General features: G+C 41.5%; 2 protein-coding genes and 2 non-coding genes across 5 annotated transcripts; 3 read left to right on the top strand and 1 right to left on the bottom strand.

Annotated features, from left to right (window-relative positions):
* Positions 1-108: 108 nt before the first annotated feature.
* On the top strand, positions 109-180 carry trnap-cgg (transfer RNA proline (anticodon CGG)). Its single transcript has one exon. It is a non-coding gene; the product is annotated as a tRNA-Pro (tRNA).
* A 268-nt stretch (positions 181-448) lies between these two features.
* trnap-agg (transfer RNA proline (anticodon AGG)) lies at positions 449-520 on the bottom strand. The gene has a single exon. It is a non-coding gene; the product is annotated as a tRNA-Pro (tRNA).
* Positions 521-1002: 482 nt separating this feature from the next.
* thap12b (THAP domain containing 12b) lies at positions 1003-5007 on the top strand. Its single transcript, XM_085243682.1, has 5 exons — positions 1003-1325; positions 2185-2305; positions 2435-2542; positions 2653-2689; positions 2800-5007. Exons 1-5 carry the CDS (start codon positions 1237-1239, stop codon positions 4704-4706), a joined length of 2262 nt encoding a protein of 753 aa, XP_085099808.1. The 5' UTR covers positions 1003-1236; the 3' UTR covers positions 4707-5007.
* A 144-nt stretch (positions 5008-5151) lies between these two features.
* map6b (microtubule-associated protein 6b) lies at positions 5152-15837 on the top strand. Of its 2 annotated transcripts, XM_085243684.1 has the most exons (4): positions 5152-7632; positions 9790-10003; positions 10582-10630; positions 14067-14197. In XM_085243684.1, exons 1-3 carry the CDS (start codon positions 6899-6901, stop codon positions 10624-10626), a joined length of 993 nt encoding a protein of 330 aa, XP_085099810.1. In that variant the 5' UTR covers positions 5152-6898; the 3' UTR covers positions 10627-10630; positions 14067-14197. The 2 variants fall into 2 exon arrangements, with proteins under 2 accessions (XP_085099810.1, XP_085099809.1); XM_085243683.1 differs by lacking the exon at positions 10582-10630 and having other exon boundaries at positions 14067-15837.
* The last annotated feature ends 1085 nt before the right edge of the window (positions 15838-16922 follow it).

Below are 16922 nucleotides of genomic sequence, written 5' to 3'. Positions count from 1 at the left end.
ATTGACCCATCTATGTGAAATACTCAGATGTATAATAGTATGTAGTCCTAGAAAACGGAGTGAAAATGCTACATTTAGAAAAGGATACAGGAAATAGGTGACCGCGTTGGCTCGTTGGTCTAGGGGTATGATTCTCGCTTCGGGTGCGAGAGGTCCCGGGTTCAAATCCCGGACGAGCCCTCAATGTTTTACTCGGGAGTATGTATAGGATTTAAAAAAAAACATAAAGAACCATTCATGATAAATGGTAAAACACACTATACTTGCCGTCTCACGTGCAGACACCTACTTTTCATGCTTGGAGATAACTTCGGATTTAAAAGTCTTTTTACACCGGTAAAGCGTTTGTCGACATTAATCGTGTCCTTTCGTGTGTTTATTTTTTTTTTGGCTCTCATGTGTCATGCTTTTATGACTAATATTAATAAACCGAAAGTCAAAAAAAGGCGGGCTCGTCCGGGATTTGAACCCGGGACCTCTCGCACCCTAAGCGAGAATCATACCCCTAGACCAACGAGCCACATACAGGACCACTCACCCGTGCGAGTTATTACTGCCTCAGCCACCTGCGAACGCCTATTTCTGGAGTATACGTAATGTTGCTAACCACAGAAAACACCCTTACTATCTAAATAGCTAACACTGACCTGAAGGATTCAGTATTGGGGAATGATGAAAACACAACGCGAAGAAATATGCACTTAGTAGTGCATATTTCTTCGCGTTGTATTATTTCTTGCCTTTGTTAGCTACCTATTTAAATCACATGCTGCCGGTTAGTTGAAACACTGCAGGTCGTCCTGCCCTAGCGGCTAACGGATACGTTAGCTAATGAGGTAGGTGCAGTGCCCCCTGAAAGCGCGGCTGTCGCTACATTTCAGGAAGAAGAAGAAGAAAAAAACAAAAACTGTTTTTTGCTTTTTAATTGGTTGACGGGTTATCTGTAGCGTCCAGTAGTTATCACGGGCAGCTTAGGTATGTCCAATCAGAGGTTCCGGGGGCGGGACATCCCTTTGTTAAAAGCGATATATCCCAAATTTAACCGTTGTAAATGTGTGTTGGTGTATTGTGTGTCCTTTAAGTGTTTTCTTTGCCAGACATTGTCTGAGATCATGTTAGTCATCTCTTATCTTTAGCTGTACCCACCGTCCACTCAGCTTTCTACAAGAAAACCACTGAAGTCCGCGGATGACAATAGGCAGCCAAGTTAGCTAAGCTAACCACCGAACCTGAAGCATGCCGAATTTTTGCGCGGCCCCGAACTGTACGCGGAAAAGCACGCAATCTGATTTGGCATTTTTTCGGTTTCCACGGGACCCGGAGAGGTAAGCCAGCAAATATGACAGTACGCTACGAGCTTTAGCATTCAGCAGAGTCCAGAAGACCATGTGTAGTATCCTAAAGTTGTACTGAAATGAGTGAGGAATTATAACACCACTAACCAATCCGTAAAGACCACAAACAAGGCGCGATAAATATTTTGTCGTTCATTTTCCAGTTATTAGGCCGTGTTTAATCACTAGCTTTTATCTGAACTACATCGTGTATGTATGTATGTATATATATATATATATATATATATATATATATGAATGAATGACTCTATGGCAGACTGAGTTTAGAGCTAACTTTCTGGTATGTAATCTAAGACGTGTAGACTAGGCCCTGAGTGTTCGAATGTTTGTATAATGTGGTTTCTGCTAAGGTCTGCATCTCCTTTTCTAGCCCAACATTCAAAATGTAGCAAAAGCAAATCATTTCTTAACTCCCATTTTCAGTTTTATTGTGATTTTTTTTAACATAATGTGGCCACAATGTCAAACCAGAGACAAAAAGTAACTCTGCATTTTGGTGTGCTTGTCTTTATGTTGTTGTTATTCCATTTTAATAACGAGTCATTTGAATTAATAAGTTGTCTATAATGATAAGTTTGAGAAGTGCTACTTCAATTATTAAGTTGTGAATTTAGTAAAAGTGCTAGGGTAATGCATTTGGAGTACCCGATTTTTAGTGGAAATAGAAATACTTTATTGCACTTTTATTGATGTATTGCAAAAGAAAGTGGTAGGATATATTGCTGTTTCTGTAGTTTTTCTTTTTCTTCTCAGCCTTCATATGGACAGTGGCAGTCTCAATCCATTTCTGTATCTTAGCATGTCAAATAAATTTTCTTATTACTTCTAGATGCAGAATCTGGGTAGAGAACTGTCGCAGGGCTGATCTAGAGGCAAAAACATCAGACCAGTTGAATAAGCACTACAGACTATGTGCCAAGCACTTTGACCCAGCTATGGTGTGCAAAACGGTGAGTATTTCGTGAGCAGGCAGAGCCTTCTCTACATTTATTTCCTCAAAAATGTGCATCTTTTAAATGTTGCTTATTTTAATTATGTGAGTTTTGTTTGTTTAGTTTTTTTTTTTTTTTTCCCCCCAGAGCCCTTATCGGACTGTGCTGAAGGATACGGCAATTCCAACAATATTTGATCTAACAAGCCATTTAAAAAATCCTCACACCAGACATCGCAAGCGGATTAAAGAGCTTGTAAGGAAGATATTTGATAGCTTTTGGGTCTTTTTAAATAAGGTTAATAACATGACTGTTTTTAGTTTTGGTAAATAACTTTTATACTTTTTTTTTTTTTTAAATTGCAGACTGAAGAAGATATACGGAAGATAAAAGAAAGGAGATGTAAGCTATTAAATTAGGACTTTGTTCTTTTGTTTGTTTGTTTGTTTTTTGTTCCAATTTTATAATCAGTTTTCTTGAGAAGATTGTTGTTATGTCATCTCTCTTCACAGTGGCATCTTCTATTGACCAGATTGCTTCCAAAAAAGATGCCGCAGAAGATGGCACAACCACCAATGAGGATGAACCTCAGCTGTCCACGGAGGAGAAGGCATTTCGGGAATACCTGAGATCTTTGTTTGAGGCCGTGGTCATGTTAGGAAAACAAAGCATACCGTTAATGCCTCTTAAAGCATCAGAAACAGAACTTAAACCCAACAACTTCCAGGCCCTCCTAGATTATCGCATGAACGCTGGAGATGAAGCTTTGAAGAAGCGCTTTGAGGCAACGGCCGTGAACTCTGAATACCTTTCTGTAACCCAGCAAAGTCAGCTCCTGGACATTTGTGAGAATACAGTGAGGGAGGAGATGCTAATGGAAGTGAGAGAGAGTCGCTTCTTCTCCCTAGTGACAGGCGACCTTGTGGAATTTGCCAATGAGAAGCACCTTCCTCTGTTTTTACGTTTTGTAAATCAGCAGAACGTCCTCCGAGAGGAGTTTTTGGACTTTGTGCCATTTGATGGTGATGAGCCTGCACTGGTAGAGAGACTGGAGGCCCAGCTGACTGATCGCTGGGGGCTCAGCATGGAAGACTGCCGTGGTCAGGCCCATAAAGCCACTGGGATTTCCACCACCAAGATGAAAGCAGTAGCAATATTACTGATGGAGAAGTATCCCTTGGCATTGCACATGCCTTGCTCCCATATGGCACTGAACATTCACCTGGCCAACAGCCTTCCATTCCCCAATGTCCAAGTGGTCATGGAAACCCTGAGGAGGATTGGTGCTTTCTTTCAGGCCCAGTCAACTCAGGATGAGCTCGAGAAAGCCATCTCCACTCACTACCAGAAGAATGAAGAGAAAGGAGCTGCACTAAAACAAGCTTGTATCCCAGGCTGGACAGAACAACACAACGTCTTTGATGTGCTGCTGGATATGTTGCCACCGTTGCTGCTGTGCATGGACAATATTCGAGACAATGAAGAAGGAAAGTTTGCTGCCTCTGTGGTGGCAGATGGATATTCAATAGCAGAAACTCTTGCAGACTTTGAGATCGTTGTCACCATTGTCATCCTGAAGAATGTCCTTACCTTCACTAGAGCCTTTGGGAGGAATCTCCAAGGGGAAACACTTGATGTGTTTTTTGCTGCCAACAGTCTAACAGCTGTCCTGCATTCACTTAATGAGGTCAATGATAACATTGATGTCTACCATGAATTTTGGTACGAGGAAGCTGTGAGCGTGGCTACCATGATCGAGATTCCCGTCAAAGTTCCAAGGCTGTTTCTACGGAAACAGCGTGCTGCCGATGTGGGTGAAATTCAAGCTGAGCCATATTTTAAGGAGTATGTTACAATGCCTGTAATCCACGGGATCATGCAGGAGGTGGAGGACATGTTCTCTGAGACTAACCTCAAAGCCCTGAAGTGTCTGTCGCTGGTTCCGGCTGTCATGGGCCAAATGAAGTTCAACACCACTGAGGAAAACTACGCAGATGTTTACCGGAATGACCTCCCCAATCCTGACACGTTACCTGCAGAGCTCCACTGCTGGAGAATCAAGTGGAAGCACAGAGGCAAAGAGGTGCGCTTGCCCACCACCATTCATGAAACCTTGCAGCTCCCAGACGTTAAATTCTTTCCCAATGTGAACTCCTTCCTTAAGGTACTTTCCACCTTGCCTGTGCTGAAGCTAGAGGACAGCAAAAGTGACACAGCAAGTGGAAGACTCCAGGCTTACCTCGACAGCATGCCTCCTCACCAATGGAACAAAAGTCTTGCGATGCTTAATGTTAACACTCATGTCAAACATGACCTGGATGTCATGGTGGACAAATACTGCAGACTGTATCCAGAGGATGACACTGAAGTTGATGCAGAGTCTGAGGAAGTAGCCGAGGAAGAGGCTGGGATGAAATGAATGCAGTGAGCTGAACAGAACAGTTTGGATTGATTGCATAATTTTCGGGGGTGTAAAAACATGTGGATACAAGTACTAGTAAATTTTAATGGAGACGTAAATTAGCGCTTGACATTCATGTCTGAAGTTAAGCTCTTATTGTATTTGGTCAGATGAATAAATGGTGTATTTAAATGCACCACACACTTAATCTTGAGTTGTAAACAGATTCACAAATTTGTCTGGAACAAAATGAATACTCATTATTCCTTGTGGACTTTTTGAAAATTGTAAATCAGAAAATAATCTGTAAACATTCAAATTCTGTGTCAACTTGAGTTATTAGACTACACTCTTCTGTAAATGTTTATATATTTTTCTATCTTAAAATGGATCTGTCAGGTTCATTTACGATTCCCCGTTTCTTTCACTGATCTCTGCTAGGCTAGCTCTATATAATTTCAAAACAGTCAACTGCAGCCCTGTAGTTCATCCCTTTTCTGAAAGAAGATAAAAATCTATGAGCTTCCAGTTGAGAGGGAAAAAAGTTTATTTCCCAATCGGTTGCTGTGAAATTGAGACTTATTTACACAGGTCTAGATACCAGTCAGTGACATTTTTGCGATTGCTTTAGCTGCTAGCAGATTGCTGCAGTTTCCTGTAGTGTGCGTGGAGCATCCTAACTTGCCTGCAGTCGGTCACAAACTACCCGTCAAGCTGTAATGTTTGCATACAAGTCAATAACTTTCATGCAAAGTACAGCAAGGAGGGGTTTTTTTTGTTCAGCACCCTCTTTGCAGCTGCTTTCACCTGCTGACGGCCAGTAACCGCTTAATAAATACACACTAACTACTAGTAACCAGAGGTTGCCAGGGGGTTGCCTACTGATCTCTAGGCCTGTGTGACTGAAGTCTTAACAGTGATTAGTCGCTGGCTTCATTGTTTGAAAGTTTGGTCATATCAAAATGAGCATTCTTTTCTTTCTTTTTTTTTTAACATTTAGTTTAAGTCATATATGACAGGAAATGGGTCCACTTTTAAGGGCTTTCTATGTTTTGTGCAAAGCCGCTGCTGAGATTAACTAATGGCCTAATTTTTTGGGGGTTTTTTTGTTTTTGTATTGTGTGCTTTTAATTCAAACCACATGATGGAGGCAGATGCCCCTGTTGATTCACAGTGCAGGACGCAGGAAGAGCAGGAGAGGGAGCAATGCCATCAATATCAGCAGCATCCCCGAATTAATGCTCAGGAAATGTTTTCTACTGTAGAGTGAATTAGAATGTCAGTTATTTTGTACAGCTAAGTGCAAATCTGTGGAAAGCTCATCCCTGTACAGGCTAACGTGATTTAAATGGTCGTGCATCACTGTTCTGATTGTAATGCAGTTAAATGTTTGCTTCACTGTGCAGATTGATGCAGGGATAGGAGTCGGCATAAATGGGTTAGTTTGTTTGGAAAGATCGTTTCATTTTTATTTCCACGCATTTTATATAAAGTTTGTTTTGCTTGAATAAGACTCTGTAAAGAAGACCAATAAAGCCGGAGTCAGTGACCAAAATATTTTTTATTGTTTTCTTGAATATTTCGTCATCAGATTTTGCATCTCGTCCCCACTTTAATCATGGCCGCTGCATTCAGTGGGATTTGACTTGATGTTAATTTCGTGTTATTTGTTCTGATTTTCAGCCACGTTTTTTTTTTTCGGCCATTTCCTAAAAACGGAACAATAGGCTTCTACGAGGCTTGCATCCACTGTGGGTTTACGTTTGTGACATGGCAGCATTGGGGTTAACCGTGTCTCCTCCCTCTTTGCTGGCCAGACGCTGACGAGCTCAGGTGATAGTTCATCGTGCATACTCAGTGCAGACCCCCTGACTGTCGAAGGAGCACACAAATGTGGGTGGGGTCGCTTTGATGCGCAACCAGACAGCAATGTATACACTCCACAGCAAGCCCCCAAACTGTGAAACTTGAACAAGAGAAACATCCTGCAGGAGGAGGCAGAGAGGGAGGCGTGTGGGCGCTTCTCCCGTAAGTCTCGGGCAAAGATTAGATCTGCTCGTCGGAATTGCATAACGCGAGAGTAATCCTGACTGGACAAAAAACGAAGAGGGTTCGAGTCGTGAGTAGGACGTTTATTTACGTGTTTATCCCCGATTTATTTCCTTCCCCTTTAGCATCTTTCTCTGGTCAGCTTCCTAGAATCGAACATTATGGCATGGCCGTGCATTACGCGTGCTTGCTGCATCAATCGCTTTTGGTCCGAGCTGGATAAAGCAGACATCGCGGTGCCTTTGGTTTTCGCCAGATACTCCGACGTGGCCGACGTACCGCATGTGCCCCATCATCCGCAGCCGAAACTGAAGAAGGCCGGTGCCATTGCCATAGAAACCCAGCCCCATCCCGGCGAGCAGGAGGCTGGGAAGGCACCGCCCGCGACGGGTGCCGCAGCGGGCAAAGATGGCTCTACTGCGTCCGTCATGCGCCAAGACTTCAAGGCGTGGAGAGTGCGCCCCGAGGCCAGCTGCAAGCCCAGAAACGAGTACCAGCCATCGCCGGCCCCTTTCAACAACGAAACTCAGTATCAGAAGGATTACAAGCCCTGGCCTATACCGAAGAAGCACGACCACCCATGGATCCCCAAATCGAGCCCCACCGCCGGCGGTCCGGAAAGGAGCGCAGGAAGCGGTAAGCAGGAGCAGGTGGCCGCCGAGGTCGAGAGCGGCGTGGAGAAGAGCGAGATTGAGGAGAAGACGCAGGAGAAGGAGTCACAGGAGGTGGTCAAGAGAAGCGTGAAGAGGGAAAAGTCATCAGAGAGGAAAACAGGTGAGAAGACGGAGGGACAGGTGGCTGCAGATGTGAGCGCGGAGCAGAGGAAAGGCAGAGCGGCTGCAGACGCTCTGAACAGGCAGATAAAGGAGGTTATGTCGACTTCTAGCAGCTACAGGTAAGAGTGTAAGGCTGTGACAATGCGCTGTTCAAGGTAACACTTTTTATTCTACACTCTTTACATGTTTGATTTTCTGTAATTGTTACTGTGCACTCGGTAGCAGCAGAGGGTGTTAGCAGGAATAAGCACAGCATCCCTGAAAGCACTTCAGCTGTCACCCAAAAATCACTAGAGGATTTTTTGGTAGGCTATTGAAGGGTCTCTTTTTGCAATCTCCAGTGATATCAGATGTAAACTGACACTGCTACAGATAAAGGTTCAGTATTGATTTTTTTTCTGCTTCAGCCTTCCTGGGAGTACTACCAAATCAATGCCATGGGCCATGAATGAGTAAAGCCACTAAAAGGATCTGAATGTAATCATGTGTGTCTTAACAGGGTTTTTTCTGCTCAGGCTTCCTCCAATTTTGAGTAGACGAGGCATGCAAGTTGAGAAGACATGCTTCACAGAAATTTCATGGAGAAAAGCTCATTACAGATCAAAACTGAATTAGTCTACTTCACTGTGTTTTGCAGGCAGTGAAGTAGAAACAGTTTGGATCATGAGAATTTTAAAATGTGAAACCAATGAAGGAGTAAACCATGTATACAAGAGTAAAGAAGGGCTTCTGTCTCTAACCCAGAACACACACTCACTGGCCACTTTGTTAGGTACACCTGTTCAACTGCTCATCAACACAAATATCAAATCAGCCAATCAAATGGCTGCCAGAATGATAAATTTAATGAGCTTGAGTTTTTATAGCCTCCATTAAAATCGGACAATAAATGCTGGAAAAACAGTGTCCACTCCAAGCTTCGATTTCTGCTGCAACATTAAGATGGTAGGCTCAGAATTTGGCATTAGCAACAAGCATGGATCCATCCTGCCTTCTGGGCCCCTTACCAAGTGAGTACTGTTGCTGACCACGTCTGTCTCTCTATGACCACTGTGTACCCATCTTGTGATGGCTGCTTCCAGCAGGATAATGTCACAAATGTCACAAGACTCAGATTATCTCGAACTGTTGTTTTTTTTTTTTTTCTTAATACGACAATGAGTTTACAGTACTCACATGGGCTCCACAGTCACCAGACCTCAATCTAATAGATTTAATAAAGCTCCCCTGGGATGTGGTGTAACGGGAGATTTGCATCATGGACGTGCAGCTGACAAATCTGCAGCAACTGGTTGATGCTATCACTAAAATCTCTGAGGAATAATTTCACCTTATTGAATTTATGCCACAGTGAATGAGGACAGTTCTGAAAGCAAAAGGAAGTCCAACTGGGTGCTACCAAGGTGTACCTAATAAAGTGACTGTATGCATAAATGACCTTGCTTTCTGAATGTCTGAGTTGTAAACTGGAAGTTTTCATTTGTGCAGTGAATAAAACACAGTTACACATTGCAATAACAGCTCCCATTTATTAAAAAAACAAACAAAAACTATTTTCAGGGTCATAATAATAATAATAATAATAATAATTAATAACAACAATAATAGTAATAATAATCTGAATTAGAATTCCTAATTAATTTCCTGCTGTGTAATAGAAAACATGTGTAAGCGGTGTCTCACAACGAGTCCACTTCTTGTCTACATGTACCTGAAAAGAAAGCACGTGTTGCCCCTTCCCGGTCTTGCAGAGCGTGGACAATAAATCTGAAGGTCAAATTTTGATTTGACTGCTAAAAATAAACTGACAGTCCTGTAGAACCTGCAGCTGAGCTGTAATCAACATGAATACAGTGTACATGTCTGATGGTTGGTACATGACATAAAAGTGAGGATAGCCTCTAGTGGTGATGTCAAATTATCCTAGGCCTCTATGCCAAGGATAATCTGTACCTTGCAAACCTTTCATAGAAAGCTTTTTATCATTATTATTATTACTATTATTATTATTATCATCATTATTTGTAAATCTTCCGTCTTTACAGTATAATCAGTGGCCGCTCTTCTCTCAATTCAATGCTTAATTTTGGCTAGCTGTTAATTTTAATGTTGTATGAGGAGCACCACAGCTGTGTACAGTTTTAACAATTGATTCATTGACCAGGTTTCAGTTTATTTGGGAGTCAGTTGATTTAATGACTCTGATTTTATCTTTTTTCTTAACTATTCAGTAATAAAAAATAAATAAATCAAAATCTCATTTACACTGTTCTTAGGACTGAGTTCAAGGCTTATAAGGATGTGAAGCCAGTGAAGCCCATCAAAGCTCCATCCCAGTATAAACCCCCTGGGGAGGAGACCAGTCTGGAAACCAGCTATAGTGCCACATTCAAGGGGGAGCAGGTGAAGGCTCACCCAACGGACAACAAGCTGCTGGAGCGCAGGAGGATACGCAGCCTGTATAGCGAACCCAGCAAGGAGCCTGCCAAGGTGAGATGACGTCCACGCACGAATCTGCAGAAACTATACCTCTCCATCTCCATTTTGACTTCTTGTAATTGCACACATATCAAACCTAAATTAACCCGGCTGTATGCTAGAGTTTGTATTTCGTGATTTGAGTTCTTACTCACTGAAACCCATAAGTGTTATCTCATTATACAAAATATTCAAGAAGTGCCTAATGGCATGTGGTCTAACTCCCCATAAACACAAACTAGAACAGTTTTATGTGTCAACATTCTTTTTTAATTACATGATGTGCATTTGTCATTGCTACTTGGTTCTGCTACACTACGCTCAGCTAATCAGCATACATACTGTGTATTTAGCAAGCTGTATATGTATATGCTAATGAATAGTAAAATGGTCACTGCATCGATTTCAGAAGCTAAAGTGACATTCCATCATTAGAGTATGGTAATATGACGTAATCCCTTTACCAACCTATTATTTGAAGATATTCCCCACATACGGTAAGATCTTTTTGCATGTAATGGGTTTGAATTGGTTAGTCATGTGTCTACAGTGGTGTGTTCATGTGGCCACTCCTTCTCTCATTCTTGTAGGACTTCTCAGAGACTGAGAGCAGCTCTGTTCTAAATCTGCTGTAGTCAGGTGTGTTCTCTGTTTCTTCTAGAAGGCATGGAGGCTGACCTCAAAGTTGATAAGGCCAAAACATGCATACTGACACACACACACACACACACGCACACAGTATGCGTCTTGGCTAATGTGAGCTTCAGGCCATGTCCACACTAATGTGTTTTCCTGTGAAAACGCATCTTCTTCTCTCCGTTTTGGCCTTCCGTCCACGCTGAGACGGCGTTTTCGGTCAAGGAAAATGCAGCGTTTTGAAAACGCTCTCCAAAGCGGAAACATTTGAAAACGCCGTTTTTGCGTCATACTGTGGACAGCGAACCTTTTCGAAAACGACAGCACATTTTAGTCATGTGATGCAGTCATGTGACCAATTAAACTAAGATCGCGGAGGGCATTATACAGCAGTTGTTTTGTTTGCGCTCAATTTTGACAGCCCTATTAAAGATTAATATCAGTTTGTACATGCTCCAGAGAGCTTTTCTTCAAATTCTTTAATTGTCAATCGCTTTTGCAACTTTGTACTTTTGTGTTACTCGCAGCAACAACTCCACCTCATTGTTAGCCCATTTAAAAAACTCGACATTTTGCCGCGACGTTTCAAAGAGCCGAAAAGTAAATAAGTGGCAGACAGAAATGAGGCAGGTCGAATCGTCTTGCGTTTCACGCATGCGCAGTACTGGAACGTAAGCGTTTTCAGACGTTTCCAAATGTGGACGCACAACAATGTGAAAACGACTGAAAACGATCGTGTGGATGCGGAGCGTTCTCAGACGAAAACACCGTTTTCATATTTATCCGGGCTAGTGTGGACGTAGCCTCAGTCACATTTATCACCCAGTGGCCAGATGCAGTCCTCCCAAAGTTATTTGTTCACTGTTTGCCCACTTCTCAGCCTGCACCAGCCACTACCTTTTGTGGAGATTTGTAGTTTTAACAGTTCATCATGGGGTTTTGGAAAAAAAAAACAGAAAAAAAAGATGGGATTGGAGGAAACAATGAAGCAGAGATGCTATCAACATGTATCAGATAAAAATCAAAACATTTGTTGCACCAGTGGACCTAGAAAACATTCCTTGATGCTCTATTGTGTTAGTAACACTGGGCAAGATGGCACTTTTCTTTTTTCTTCATGCAATGGCTGACCATGAATTGGCATACAGATTATAAAGAGGAATACTAGGAATATGGCAGTGCATTTTTGATATCCTTTGTGCCTCTGTCTGATTAGTGTAGCAGCAGTGTGCAGGTCAGTGTGACACAGCCATGTGGATCTAATTGTATTCTTTGAGACCCACGTCATCAACATTAAGAAGCAAAAATATTTAAAGTGTTAAATCTAATCTGGACTTTGTTCTGAAAATGTCTGGTAAACCTGATGGAGTGCAGTGCCTTTCTTTATTTATTTTACACTGGTACCATGGTAACATAGTCTTCCTAATCCCACACTGACCGTCTCTGGCAACAAAATTTATTAACAAGGTTTGCCATGGCGACGCCTAACTTACTTTACACAACTCTGAGAAATAGAGCTGAACACGTTTTTTTTTTTTTTGGTCAGAAATAACCTTTCACTGTCATCTTATACAATATTGTTTGTAAGGTTTATTTAATCAGCAAAAGTTGAGCATGATTTGCAACTTTGTCGCTGGACGCTGATGCTCATTTATAAAAGCTGGGAGCCCCTCCATCAGTCTGTTATCACTAAGGCAACTCCAGCTCAAGAGCAGAAATGAGCTAAGCGCCTGGCTTGAGGCCACATTTATCTATGCACCCACTTTTCCCCACTCAATCTTTTGATCTGAACAAATCTCACCAATGCAGGCCTGCTTGTCAAGCCTCCACCAGTATTAGTAGTTGAACCAAATTACTTCATTTTATAAAGCATAATACTAACATCATATACTAATATAAACTAAATACCATGTATGCTTTATATTCCTTAAAAGTTCATTAAATAAGGAACTGCACGAACCACTTTTTAGAGAAGGAAAGGCACAAACACGCTTTTTGTGCTATTTTTTGGACCTTTATCTTCATTGCACTAACCACATCATGCAAGTATCATCTATAGCATATGGTGTCATTTGCCTGAAATTATCTTGAGTAGCAAGATAAAAGAAGGTTTGTATTGCATGATAAAATAAGACTTGATTTATAATCTACCAGTTAGCCTACAGTAAGTAAAGATGTAAATGGTTAGCTTAAAATTTTGGGAAGTATGCTTATTTGTTTTCTTGCTTGGAGCCAGCAGTTAATTAGCTTTGCACAAAGGTTCTCAAAATGTGGTCCGCGGGTCAGTGGCATTCCATGGTAACACAGTATGCTGCCTGTGAGTTTGACATGGAAAGAATACATGAATGTACAACACATTTAATTTATATGCATGTCACCCTTTAAATTTCCAGTGCAGAGCAAAACCAAGAAAATGTATCACTTCGGTTTCATCTCTGCTGTTCTAGCAGTCATAGCGGTCTAAACCTTACTGTCACCTCATTAGCTGTTAGTTCCTCACACCCCACATGGTGGTGGTGGTGTTGGTTGGTTTCATTATGTCACCCCCACTGGTTAAACGTGGAAAACTAAACGAAATAAAATGTAGAATCCTAGAATATTCCCACAGAGTGTCAACGACATGCCTGATCATCAGCATCAGAATTCCCTTCTAAGCTGAGATCTGCAACTTGTTATTTCAACATGTTAAAATGGCAGTTTTGCATTGGGGTTAAAGTCTGCACCATCCTGCAGTTAGAAAGTCTTGCTATAAGGCGTTTGAACAAATGTGATTGGCTCAGTTGTTGGCTTTGCAAGTGATGGAGCAACACCTGTAATGGGCTGAGAGAGGTGGAGTAGCCACACTCCTGGGTGGAAAGATCAACCCTAACCCCATTGTCATTGAATGCACCATTCACAGTTAGAATCTGTGGTACATGATGCTGTAAAACATGTTACAGAGCGAGTCAATTTTACACATTCATTGACTCTTAAACTCCAGAAGCCTGCAGTAACTTTAAGTAAATGGAGCTGGATGCTTCTGGATATTTACATATGTGGTTAAAAGTGGGTCAAGCTCAGCAGGAAGGCAGAGAAATCTGTGATCAGTGGATAACCAGGCCAATTTTTTTTATTAGGAATCTACCGTAGTGGCATATTTATTAATTATTTTATTAAACTGACAGCAGTTTGTGCTGCTGAATTTTCAACATGATTTCACATTAAATATTTGTTTGTTGTGTTCGATTGTGTCTAAAGAGGAGAACAATAAGGCCGGGTGTTTATCCAGAATTTTTGCTAAGCTGAGCCAAGGTAATTGGCTATCGGCTTTAGATTCATATTTAAATGATGATGTTGTCATCCTCCAAGCAAGGAAACAAAATAAATTCCATTTCCCAAAGTATTGATCAGTTTCTCTGACATCCGTTTAATCTCTTCTCGCGTCTCTTCTCTCTTTCAGGTGGATAAACCAGTTTCCCGCACCAAACCAAAAAAGTCATCATCAACACCAACAACAACAACAGGGAGGATGCAGAAAAAAGCTAAAGAGAAGCAGATTTCTAGTTCCCAGTCAGCCAAGAAGAAACCTTCTTTGGGCGCCTCAGAACCCAAACCGGGCGGAGCCGTCACAAAGAAGAGCAAAGAGATCAGCAACAGACTGGCAGAGGCGGGCAAACAGTAAAACAAGCTGACGTGGTCACATGAAGCGAATCTCTTCCCTTTGGTTTATTTCCTTACCTGTTGTTTTTGCTGTCCGGTCATATATAGTTTGAATGGGCACCAATGTTGAGCTTTTAGAATAATGCAAATAATTTCACGGCAAACTATGCGTGTGTGAATGTATTCTGGCGCACAGAAATGCTTTCTATTATCGAGCACATAATTTTGCACATTGTTTCTATGAGTTCTGTTTCGACAGCAAACCTTAAAAAGGAGCCATCGGTACACATGTAGTGTGTGTATGAAAGGGACTTTTTACCTTTGTCTGAATGGATGATGAATTCAGTGTTAAAATGATTGTAAACAAAAAGAAAAAGGTCAAAGAGAGGCTTTTTTTGTTTTTCTGTATCACATGAAGGGATTTTTGTGAAAAGTGAATAATCTGTTTCACAGTGAATTACAGTGCCTCCGCTGTATGGTCCTGGTTTTCATTTCATTGTTCTGGATGATATCTGCTGAGATAGAAAGTGAACTGTAATATAATTACTACAGCTTGCATGCAAGACCCTGTTTTCGGTTCATTAGCTGACTGTCTGTCACAGTCACATCCTAGCTTGTAAATTGAGCTTTCAAAGATAAATGTATAGGGTTAAATCCTTCTCAAACATAATGCATGAGTAGAAATAGATTCTGATCACACCAAAAAGGTACATACGGTGAGTAAAATCATAGTCTAGTGGCTATTAAAGCTGTAAAATAAACACACCAGCAATATGGTTTCACCCACAAGCAATCTAAATGGAGATCCACTCCCTTGATTTAATAAGAAAACCATAATTTTCACGATGACTCAGTACTTTGTGGCATTGTACTCCACCCTCCCCTCTGAGCTGTGACGCTGTAGTTGTGCTAAATAATTTAAAAAAAAGAAAAGAAAAGACAAATAGGCCTAAAAAAAGAGAGAGAACTAGTTAGATTTGCTCAACATTTTTCACACTGAATGCACTGATGTGTTGAAGGACAAGGAATGGGCCAGGACTCTTTAAACTGCTGCTGTCTGAAAATCTAAAACTCGCATGAGTTCTTCGTGACATGACCTCAAAAAGTCATCACAGCCCAGCCTTCCCTCTCTGGTTGTAAACACAGACGTATACCGTGATACCCTCAGTGGCCGACACGGCCGCAGTGTGTGAGGGCCCAGTCTAGCACTAGCCACCGTGGGTCTGCTTCCAGTTTTAGCTTCTGTGTGTGTGAGTGCATGAGTGATAACTGAGTGAAAGTTTTTTTGTGCGTGCGTGTGTGTGTTTGACCTCTTCAGCCTGCTGCCTGCTAAGCATCAAGTCTGACCCAACCACTACAAGTGCTGCTATGCACTCCGACACTCTGGTGCTATATCTCTCATCTTATATGCTGTCTGGTTTGGACTGCGCGTGGCGTCAGACCAGAGTGAAGTGATGATATGACATGCGTATGTCATACTGCTGTTGTGATATTGTACTTGTATTCTCAGCTTGCTTTGGATGAACTGATTAAAGTGATGCAGAATCCTGCATTGTGACTTGTTGAATTTATTTGGACTTTAGTGTTTATTAAAATGCAACAGCTTATCCTGTTAAGTAAATTTCATATACAGTCACTGTCCACTTTGTTAGGTACACCTGTTCAGCTGCTCATTATCACAAATATCCAGAGGTCAGAGAAAAGGAAGGAAGGCAACAGCTCAAAAAGACTTATTGCAATCAAGGTATGTAGAAGAGGATCTCTGAATATGCACAACATGTCAAACCTTGAAGCAGATGGGCTACAGCAGCAGAAGATAACATGACTCCTGTCATGAAACTGAAGCTACAGTTCAGAAATTAAACCATAAAACATTGGTAACACGTGTCCATGTCTGGTGAGTTAGGCTAAGAATTGGGTACAAACAACATGAAATCATGGATCCATCCTTCCTTGTATCAACAGTTCAGGCTGCTGGTGGTGTAATGGTAAGGGGGATATTTTCTTGGCACATTTTGTTTCCCATTGGTAACCAAATGAGCATTATTTAAGCACCAAAGCCAACCCAATTAATGTTGCTGACCAAGTCCATCCCTTTATGACCACAGTGTACCCATCTTCTGATGGTTGCTTCCTGCAGGATAATGCGGCATGTCACATACCTTAAATCATCTTAAACTGGTTTCTTGAACATGGGGTTCACTGTATTCAACTGGCTTCCACACTCACCAGATCTCAATCCAATAAAGCACCTTTGGGATCTGGTGGAACAGGAGATCAACATCACACATGTGCAGTCGACTAATCTGCAGCAACTCTGTGATGCTTTCGTATCAAATATCCTTTTTTCCAGCTCCTTATTGAATCTATGCCGAGAATAAGGACAACTCTGAAGGCAAAAGGGGTTAGCACTAGCTTTCTGTACCTTATAAAGTGGCCAGTGTAGACTGACATAAAAATGCAAGGAGGGGAAGTCCAGAAGAAATGAAATGATGATAAATCTGTGTGGTTACTCATGTTTTCTTTGAAATATCTTTCTACAACTTACATCTAACCTCCTAAAATATTATTTTGTACATCAAGAGATACTTGTATCTTGAAGAATTTCCAAAGAAAGCCAAGTCAACTGAAAACTTAGGGTATCTGTGCCAAGGCT

Source organism: Mchenga conophoros, linkage group LG14 (genome assembly GCF_057382185.1).
Source record: "Mchenga conophoros isolate Kocher_MC1m ecotype Shallow Benthic linkage group LG14, M_conophoros_male_GT1.1, whole genome shotgun sequence".
Classification (NCBI taxonomy): domain Eukaryota; kingdom Metazoa; phylum Chordata; class Actinopteri; order Cichliformes; family Cichlidae; genus Mchenga; species Mchenga conophoros.
The sequence above is the reverse complement of the archived record's forward strand: the minus strand, read 5'-3'. Positions and strand labels throughout refer to the sequence as shown.

What these genes read in the sequence shown, in the direction of transcription:
- thap12b (XM_085243682.1), top strand. Translation starts at nt 1,237, where the DNA reads ATGCCGAATTTTTGCGCGGCCCCGAACTGTACGCGGAAAAGCACGCAA. An exon ending in CAGCTATGGTGTGCAAAACG is followed by an intron (nt 2,306 to 2,434) that starts GTGAGTATTTCG and finishes TTTTCCCCCCAG; the next exon opens with AGCCCTTATCGGACTGTGCT. An exon ending in GAAGATAAAAGAAAGGAGAT is followed by an intron (nt 2,690 to 2,799) that starts GTAAGCTATTAA and finishes CTCTCTTCACAG; the next exon opens with TGGCATCTTCTATTGACCAG.
- map6b (XM_085243683.1), top strand. Translation starts at nt 6,899, where the DNA reads ATGGCATGGCCGTGCATTACGCGTGCTTGCTGCATCAATCGCTTTTGG. An exon ending in TCGACTTCTAGCAGCTACAG is followed by an intron (nt 7,633 to 9,789) that starts GTAAGAGTGTAA and finishes CACTGTTCTTAG; the next exon opens with GACTGAGTTCAAGGCTTATA. An exon ending in CCAGCAAGGAGCCTGCCAAG is followed by an intron (nt 10,004 to 14,066) that starts GTGAGATGACGT and finishes TCTCTCTTTCAG; the next exon opens with GTGGATAAACCAGTTTCCCG.